General features: G+C 42.8%; 1 protein-coding gene across 3 annotated transcripts in view; it reads right to left on the reverse strand.

Annotated features, from left to right (window-relative positions):
* The window catches only part of IFT140 (intraflagellar transport 140), an 84,119-nt gene that overhangs the window by 19,230 nt on the left and 54,972 nt on the right, over positions 1 to 9,917 (reverse strand). For all 3 annotated transcript variants that reach the window (XM_060786385.2, XM_067460608.1, XM_060786386.2), the window contains 5 exons: positions 8,063 to 8,240; positions 4,152 to 4,342; positions 3,072 to 3,167; positions 1,921 to 2,053; positions 1,684 to 1,827 (listed from right to left, as the gene is read on the reverse strand). In XM_060786385.2, coding sequence (XP_060642368.2) covers positions 1,684 to 1,827; positions 1,921 to 2,053; positions 3,072 to 3,167; positions 4,152 to 4,342; positions 8,063 to 8,240 — 742 coding nt within the window. The remainder of the gene's footprint in view (positions 1 to 1,683; positions 1,828 to 1,920; positions 2,054 to 3,071; positions 3,168 to 4,151; positions 4,343 to 8,062; positions 8,241 to 9,917) is intronic.

Consider the following 9,917-nt stretch of genomic DNA (forward strand, 5'->3'; position numbering starts at 1 on the left):
TGGCACACTGAGTCTACATGATGCACTCTACATCCTGGTGCGGCTTGGAGGAGGATGCACCATGGACGATGGGACTTGCAATACCTGCACTCCCTTCCTAAAACCATTACAACTGCCAACAATGATGGATCAGGACCACAATTTACACAGAGAGCCCGCATAACCCACTCTACATCCTGGTGCGGTTTGGAAGAATTTGACAATGGATGATGGGACTTGCAGTCACTTCACTCACTTCCTGAGACCACTGAGACCCTTGCCAATGACTGATCAAGACCAAACTTGGCACACAGAGTCCCCATGACCCGCTCTACATCCTGGTGTACTTTCGAGGAGGACAGACCATGGATGATAGGACTTCAAATACCTCCACTCTCTTCCCAAGACTGCTGCAACCCTCATCTAATGTCCGAACAAAACCAAACTTGGCACACAGAGCCTCCATGACCCACTCTACATCCTACTGCAGTTTGGAGTAGGGCATACCATGGATGATGGGACTTGAAGTACCCCTACTCGCTTTCCGAGACTGCTGCGACCCTCAACAATGACTGAACAACACCAAACTTGGCACATAGACCTCTCATGACCCACTTTACGCCATGGTGTAGTTTGACTGTGGATTGAGCATAGATTATGGGACTTGCAGTACCTTCACTCAATTCCTGAGACCACTGCAACCATCATCCAATTTCCGATAAGGACCAAACTTGGCACACCGGGTCTCCATGATGCACTCTACATCCTGGTGCAGTTTGGAGGATGATGCACCATGGACGATTGGACTTGCAGTGCCTTCACTCATTTAGTGAAACCACTGAGACCCTCATCCAATGACTGATGAAGACCAAACTTGGCACACAGAACCCCCGTGGCCAACTCAACATTCTGATGAACAGACTATGGATGGTGGGACTTCAAGTACCTCCACTCACTTCCCAAGACTGCTGCAACCCTCATCTAATGACCAATCAAGACCAAACTTGGCACATAGAGTCCCCATGAGTGACTGTACATCCTGGTGCTGTTTGGAGGAGGACGGACAATGGATGATGGGACTTGCAGTACCTTCACTCACTCCCTGAAACCACAGTGACACTCACCCAAATACCAATAAAGACCAAACTTGGCACAGAGAGCCCCCATGGCCAACTCAACATTCTGGTGATGTTTGAGGGAGACTATGGATTATGGGACTTGCAGTACCTTAACTCACTTTCTGAGACTGCTGTGACCCTCATCCAAACTTTGCACACAGAGCCCTCATGACCCACTCTCCATCCTGGTGCAATTTGGAGGAGGATGGACCACAGATAATGGGACTCGCAGTACCTTCACTAACTTCCTGAGACCACTGCGAGCCATATAAATAACTGATAAGGACCAACCTTGATATACAATTCCTTTCTCTAATAACCCGGGCAACGCCGGGTCCCCAAGCTACAAACAAATAATGAAGGCTTGGAAGTTTGCTATTTCCAACACTAGTGGAAGAGTGTTCTGTCCCTCTTCCCCACAAATCTGGCAATAAATCTGGTCACTTTCAAATCTTCAGCCCTGCAAATCTTCATTTTCTGGAAGTATTACAGGTATTATAGGAGGTGTTGTGGCCAAATGTATCCACCACTGCTCTTAGTTAAAGCACAATGCTCCAAGATGGGATGACGGGTGAGTCGACAATACCTTGCACAGTCGGATAGCGTTGTTAAAAGCTTGGGCTCTGGTATAGAAGTGTACGGCTTGTTTGATGTCATCATGGCTCTCATACTGGCGGGCAACATGATAGGAGGCTGCCCAGTTCCCTGTAGCATTTGCAATATCAGCCGCCTGAAAGGGAATCAGAGAAAAAACATGCTTTCCCTGGATGAAGCCATCAGATGAGTGCCTTTTCTTAAGGAAACCTGGAGGAAGGAAGATTACCTTCTGGATGTTGCCCAGGAAACAGTGAATCCGGACCATGGAGAAGTAGTCTTGAGCCAGTTCGTAATATTTCAAAGCTGCTTCCATGTCTGCCTGACCTTCCAGGTACTGTGCCCACCACTTCCACAAGCCCCTGGAAAGTTAATTGATATCCTCTTAAATCAATTTGATTAAAATCCCCAAGATGACTGAGAAAATACTAGCCAAATTGCTATTAACAAGAAAATAAATAGCAAAGCTGTACGCTGTAATGAGCAATTGCTGTCAATTAAGAATCAGAATGACCGCAAAGAAGCACAGCCTCTCTTTTCAATGCCTTCTATTGCAGCCTGAGTCACGAAGATTCACAAAGAGTTCAAAGAAGACTAGTGGGCCCAGGACAGAACTCCTTCAGATTTATTATTATTTATTTATGACATTTATATGTTGCCTTCTCACTCCAAAGGGGATTCAGAGCGGCTTACAAGATATATATACATGCAATATACTATATTATTAGCATAGTACAATATCAGTATTAAATATTACTATATTGTATTATGCCATTATATTGTAACATTATTAGTAATATTACATGTAATATAAATATATAATTATAATATATTATTAGCAGTAGTATTATATTGCATTACATTATAATATAAATTGAAACACAATCATAGCGAGCCCTCTTCCTTTTATAAATTTTGTGCTGATAAGATACTATGTAAGGAGAAAAATGGAATGTACACAAAATAGACACAAATTCCTCTTTAGTGATTTCCCCCTTTCTTTAATTTCTTCTACATAACTTTTTAAAACCTCAATGCACCTATAAGTACTTTATACTTCCCTTCTGGTTTCTCTTCGACTTGGCCGACTTTTATTTCTCATTGGAACTATTTGCAACTGTGCTTTCAACATCTCACCTGTAAAAACTCTCATCCTTCATTAACTCCCTTCTTTTTGAACATTTCTAATGTAACCTGAGTCCTGATGGAACAGATACTACTGTATATCAATATCTCCTCTCCAGGGATTGGGCTGAAAAGACTTTGGATTGAAAACCCAAGGAAGAGTTTAAAAACTAACATAGTCCGCCCCGGCCCTAACAGGAGCATTCCCAGCAGATGGAGCAGAATGCATTCATTCAGGCACTGGGAAATACTCACTTATCTTTCATCTTGTTGACATAAGACTCCAAGGCCTGTAAATCTTCAGAAAGCATCCGTGGGACCTCAAATTTGTGTGTGTCTGACTTTTCATAACTGCCAGCAAGGAAAGGTATATTAGAAAGACAAGCCAAGGACAGATTCTGTATTCTAGTTATACTTAGAGGTAAGAAAAATAGTACATATATTTCACATTTGTATAGTAGCCTTAAAAGCCAGCATGGGGTAGTGGTTTTGGGAATCAGACCAGGATTCAACTCCCTGCTTGGTCATGAGTGAATCACACTCTCTTTGCGTCATAGGAAGCCAACAGCAAAAACCCCTCTGAACAAATCTTTCCAAGAAAACCTTGTGATAGGTTAAACTAGAAATAACTTGAAGGCAAAATCAAAATCAAACAGTAATTTTTTGAAATCATTCATTCTATTTTATAGGGAGCCACTGGTGTTGCAATGGGTTAAACCCTTATGCCGGCAGGACTGCTGGCGGAAAGGTCAGGGGTTCAAATCCAGGGAGCGGGGTGAGCTCCTGTCTGTCAGCTCCAGCTTCTCATGCGGGGACATGAGGGAAGCCTCCCATAGGATGGTAAAACATCGAGGCATCTCTTGGGCAACGTCTTTGCAGACAGCCAATTCTCTCACACGAGAAGCGACTTGCAGTTTCTCAAGTTGCTTCTGACATGAAAAAAATCCTATTTTACAAACCATTTCCTGGCATCGTAAAATTGCTACGACCGGCAGACCATGAATGTATTTGTTGGTAGCCATCTGGTATTATTAGGCTGAAATGGCTATTCTGCATTTGTTTGGTGCACTATACTGTCCATTGCTTTGGACTCGTCAGGTATGGGGACAGAGAGAGAGCTGAAGGGCAAAAGGGAAAATATCACACAGTGTTCCATAATGCACACAATCTTACTGGCTCAACAGCAGGACCACTAAACTAGTGTATTTGTTTTAAAAGCTGCTATTAGATGCAATGATAGATATTTCCCCCTCCCAGAAACACAGCAGGGTGCAGCAACAGCACTCTTTGACAGACATCAATGCAATTAGGTTTGGATTAAATGTTAACATTTACTAGGTGAGCGCAAGACTGAGGTCAGCGGTAGCTTCCAAATGCTTGGCGTAATTGTAATAGGTAGTGCGCAAGTGGACACGGTCATGCGCCTCGGCGACTTCCATGGCTTTCTGCCACTGGTTGGAGGCCTGGTAGAACTTGTTTAAGAGGTCATAGCGCTTGCACTGCTTGTACAGTCGCTCCGCATCTTCCTGGAAGAGAAACCAGAGTAATGAGTATAGGGAACTTTGTCTGAATGATAACACATTTAAAAACAGTTTCCCTATACATAATAATCCTCTACAATACATAGGCGACACAGAAGACAGAAATATGCTACAACAACAAGAAGTCAACATAGTCAGAATGCTCATCAGGTACATGAACCAAATATGCTGCCTTCAAATATCACTCTAAATTGTGTCAGAAGGAAGTTAAGAAAGTGAGCCCCTATTTTTACGCCGCTGTGAATCACCCTCTAGGTGTTTTGGGCTTTAACTCCCACAATTCCTAACAGCCTCAGCCCCCTTCCTTTTCCCCCTCAGCTGCTTAAGTGGCTGAGGGGGAAAAGAAAAGGGCCTGAGGCTGTTAGGAATTGTGGGAGTTGAAGTCCAAAACACCTGGAGGGCCAAAGTTTGCCCATGCTTCCTCTATAGCATATCAGCAGCTATTAATTTAATAGATGTTGATTTTACTCGTAGACAAATGCAAATATTGTTTCTAAGAGATAACTTGCCAGAGTTGAGACAAAACCTTTTTCTTCTCATTCCATTTTAAGACCATTGTCTATCCTAAAAGCCTGTCACATATAAGGAAAGAAATCCCTGTGGTCCAATTGTAGGATAAATGCTGGGGACTCCTTATCCTCATGCGATGTTACCAAATTGCTTTGCATTAGGACATTTTGTGCTGCTACCCTAAGAAGTGACAAATACTAAGCTAATGGTGTCACTTGAAAGGGATTAATAATATTAGTTGGGCTGGGCTTTAGCACCAGCTAAACCACCAGCTGCAGTAAATCTTGTCAGTTGAAAGTCTGCCAGTTCGAAGCCCAGGTCAAGGTGAGCTCCTGGCCTTTAGCCCAGCTTCCGCCTACCTAGCGGAAGCAAATGTGAATAAATAGGTACTGCTTAAAATCGGGGAGGTATTCTGAGGCACCCATAAGGAATGCCAGCAATTTCATCAAAAGGAGGCAGTTTACAAACAAAGCTCTTCGGCAGGGAGATGGAGTGACAGCACCCCCACCCCATGGCCAAAATCGCTTACAAAGCTTCCAAGATGCCAAAGATGGGAAAAGCTGATACACCTATCTATCTATCTATGTACAATTGTCTTGTTTGTGTATAAAACAGCCTCGAATGTTTGCTGTATATATATGTTCTGTGATCCATCCTCAGTAAGTAAGTAAGTAAGTAAATAAAAAAATAAAACAAATGTATTTTGTGTTTCAAACTTCTGAAAATTAATGTCATGATTAGACATAAAAGCCATTTAGTAATACGAACTGGGATAGCACACAATGACAAAATAAAGAGATGGTTATTTTGTCTTTCATTTCAAGAGCAGGAACTGCGCATTTTGAGATTGCCAAACAACAAGAAATATGAAAAATCACGGGAGTTGACGCAGCCCAGAATAGAAGCATTATGAGTGAGACAGGATGTTTAAATAAAAATAAGGAAAGTACTAAGGCAACCTGACCTCCAGGTCATTTCATGGGGGAGGTGGCATCCTCCCGCAGGGCAGGGCGGCTGTTCTAGGAACCGGCTCCACTCCAACAAGCTGGAAAGGGCCACTTCTATCTTGGAAGCATCTCTTTCCCAGAGGCGAATGAAGCTTGGGAAAAGCTGTCCCTCTGTCACAGGCTTTGAACTTTTAACACAGCTTGAAAGCTAAGTAGATATGGATGTCGGATCACAAGTATTTAAACTACCGGCCCAAAATAAAGCAAGAGAGAGGACACACCAAGTGTTGAGAGGGAGTTGCAGGGTCCACATTGGTATGTCAGTTACAGCTTCTTCTTCAAAAGCAAGTTAGTATCTTCACACAGGGCCTTAAGGCAGACTTTTGGGTATTATACTAATCCTAACTCTCCCCCCCCCCCCCCCGTATGTGTGTGTGTGTGTATACACATACTCCTGAGCCTTTGACCATTAATTCTTTATTCTGCAACAAGGCTGAATGAATGCCTATCCAGTCAATTTAAAGTTGGGAATATAATCTGTATTTCATCAGTATTTATTATTTCGTGTACTTCTACCCCGCCCTTCTCAACCCCCGAGGGGGGACTCAGGGTGGCTTATAAAAAGGCACAATTCGATGCCTACACAATAATACAAATAAACGTGCAAAACAGCAATTAAAACAATTAAGACAGTTAAAACAATCAATATATATCACAGTCAATAAGTAGAGTTTAAGTAGATTTTATCTTGTATTTTAACTTTGTGTATCTTGTTGTATGTGTTTTAATAGTGTTTTATCTGTATTGTCGACGGCTTTGACGGCCGCAATCACTGAGGTGTTGTGTGGTTTCCGGGCTATGTTTATGGCCAATGTGTTCTAGCAGCATTTTCTTCTGATGTTTCGCCTGCATCTGTGGCTGGCACATCTTCAGAGGATCCTGCTAGAAAATGTTCATACAGCCCGGAAACCACAAAACACCTCAGTGTTTTATCTCATTTTAATGATTTTGTTGTACCCTACCTCAAGCCACAGGGAGAGGCAGGTAATAAATTTATTATTACTATCATTTTCATTATTATCATCATCATCATTGTGAAGAACCTCCCAAATCTGACATGGGTCTTCTAACCAAAGAACCCTAAATCAACTGCCCAGTCTTATATGCCAGCCTGTTTAATTGCACAAGTGAAGTTGATATCACTGTGCTGCCTACCATGGTAAGGTGCCATATGATTAATCAATGGATTGGGATGCTGTGTGGTTTCTGGGTTGTATGGCTGTGTTCTAACAGTTGTTTTGCCTGCATCTGTGGCTGGCATCATCAGAGGTTCTGATGATAGTCAAGCAGGTTGAGTATATATACCCATGGAATGTCTAGGGTGGAAGAAAAGAATAATTGCCTGGAGACCTCCTGTGCCTGGGTGGTATTCATTACATTAGTCAATATCTTGATTCTGGTATTTTTCAATACTCGTAGCCAAAAATTGTTCATTTTTGTGGTTTTTTCCTTTCTGTTGAAATTGTCCATGGTAATGAACAAAAATTGGCTACCAGTATTGAAAAACACTAGAATCAAGACAGTGACTAATGAACACCACCCAAACACAGGATGTTTCCAGACAGTAAGCAATAAAGGGCTAGTGAACACCATCCAGGCAAAGGATGTCTCCAGGCAGCAAGCGGTTCAAAGGGAACAGAGCCCAGGCTACTTCTAGGCAGATGCCCTCGCATCATTGGCTATGCTATCTTCATGATTACTCACATGCTAATGAATGGATACCACTCAAAACATACAAATCGAGCTTGCTAACTGCACCATTTATACTTGTTTAATAGACAGTTGTTATTTTCTCCCACCCTGGATATTCCATTTGCTTGACTACCATCGTCTGAAGATGCCAACCACAGATGCAGGCAAAACGTCAGGAGAAAAGACTGCTAGAACATGGTCATTCAGCCCAGAAACCACACAACACTCCAGTGATTCCGGTCATGAAAGCCTTTGACAATACATGAATGGGTTATTTGTGAAATATGGAAAAAATGCAAAGTACAGCAATAAAGCCAATTCAACGAAGATGCGACTCTCCCTTTTCACCTGCCTGCCTCCAAGGCACAGGTTAAGGATAACCACAAAGTTTCATACTTGCAAACGCTTTTGCTGTTAAGTACTGCTAGGGAGGAGCCTTTGTTTGCAGATGCCCAAACCGAGAGAAGTTTGATCTGAAGGGAAGCACTCTACTGACCAGCATGCCCAGCTGGATTGCCAACATGGCAACCCTGGCTTCTTGCTCTGGCTCTTGTTCAGCCTCTCGCAATGCCTTGGCTCCTTGGGCATGGCCCATGTTCCCCAGACAGACTCGGGCCACATCCAGCCTTTGGGTCTTCACACACATGCGGGCCATGTTCTCCCAAACTGCCTCACTGCAGAAACAGAAACAATGAAATGAAGAGTCTTTTGCTTCAGTGCATTACAAAAGTAAATTAAATTTATAAAGAATTATGATTAAAATGCTATTAGAAAATTTAGCAGCATTTGATAAGATTTCTTTAAATGTGGATGATTCACTAAAGAGCACTTAAGTTTTTATTCTGAAATACTAGGTGTACTTTAAAAAATGGAATCAGGTGAAATAACATTTTCCATTGATAAGTATTTGATATGTTCCTATTTTGGGGTGCCTACCATGGTCAATAATAGTAGCTGTTATGCTGCTAGGTTTACTCAGAGCTATGAAGTATTTCTTTTTCATACTATAAAAGACCACCCAGGTGGAAAGTTTCTAGAACTTACTGCACAAATATGAAAATGTTAAAGTTTGGAATGTTTGATGTTGGTCAAATGGTTGTCCGAAATGTTTCATTGGCCATGCCAAATGTCATGCCATGGCCTTTCTTACATCCCCCACCCCCCCAAATCCAGTCATTTGAAACAACGGTCTTTATGGCATGTCACCATAAAGATATACAGCAAAACAGAAGAGATAAACAGAGAATGGTTCTTTAGAAGTTGCATTAAGAAGTTGAGAGTCGTGGTAGAGCAGTGGGTTAAACCGCTAGCTGCAGCAAATCTGCTGACTGGAGGGTTAGCAGTTCGAAGCTGCAAGTCGGGGTGAGCTCCCAGCTGTCAGCCCGAGCTTCTACCTACCAAGCAATTAGAAAGCATGTAACGCGAGTAGATCAATAGGTACTGCCTCAGCGGGGAGATAAAAGAGCGCGCCATGCAAACATGCCAGAAACACAATTGGAGAAGTGTTCAGTACGTGTGAAAAAGATCTTGGAGTCCTCGTGGACAACAAGTTAAACATGAGTCAACAATGTGATGTGGCGGCAAAAAAAGCCAATGGGATTTTGACCTGCATCAATAGGAGCATAGTGTCTAGATCTAGGGAAGTAATGCTACCCCTCTATTCTGTTTTGGTTAGACCACATCTGGAATATTGTGTCCAATTCTGGGCACCACAATTCAAGAGAGATATTGACAAGCTGGAATGTGTCCAGAGGAGAGCGACAAAAATGATAAAAGGTCTGGAGAACAAGCCCTAGGAGGAGCGGCTTAAGGAGCTGGGCATGTTTAGCCTGAAGAAGAGAAGGCTGAGAGGGGATATGATAGCCATGTATAAATATGTGAGAGGAAGCCACAGGGAGGAGGGAGCAAGCTTGTTTTCTGCTTCCCTGGAGACTAGGACGCGGAACAATGGCTTCAAACTACAAGAGAGGAGATTCCATCTGAACATGAGGAAGAACTTCCTGACTGTGAGAGCCGTTCAGCAGTGGAACTCTCTGCCCCGGAGTGTGGTGAAGGCTGATTCTTTGGAAGCTTTTAAAACAGGCTGGATGGCCATCTGTCAGGGGTGATTTGAATGCAATATTCCTGCTTCTTGGCAGGGGGTTGGACTGGATGGCCCATGAGGTCTCTTCCAACTCTTTGATTCTATGATTCTAAGTCTATGGACAACAGGCTCCTCGACATGGAAAAATGGAACAAGAGCACCTCCCCATGGCCAAGTTGAGCATCACCTCCAGATGATGGAAATGGAAAGTAAGGCCTTTACCTCTGTCTGTGTATTGTATGTCATTGTTTACTGTGTAAAAAGACAT

The sequence above is a fragment of the Anolis sagrei genome, chromosome X (assembly GCF_037176765.1).
Source record: "Anolis sagrei isolate rAnoSag1 chromosome X, rAnoSag1.mat, whole genome shotgun sequence".
In the NCBI taxonomy this organism is placed as follows: Eukaryota; Metazoa; Chordata; class Lepidosauria; order Squamata; family Dactyloidae; genus Anolis; species Anolis sagrei.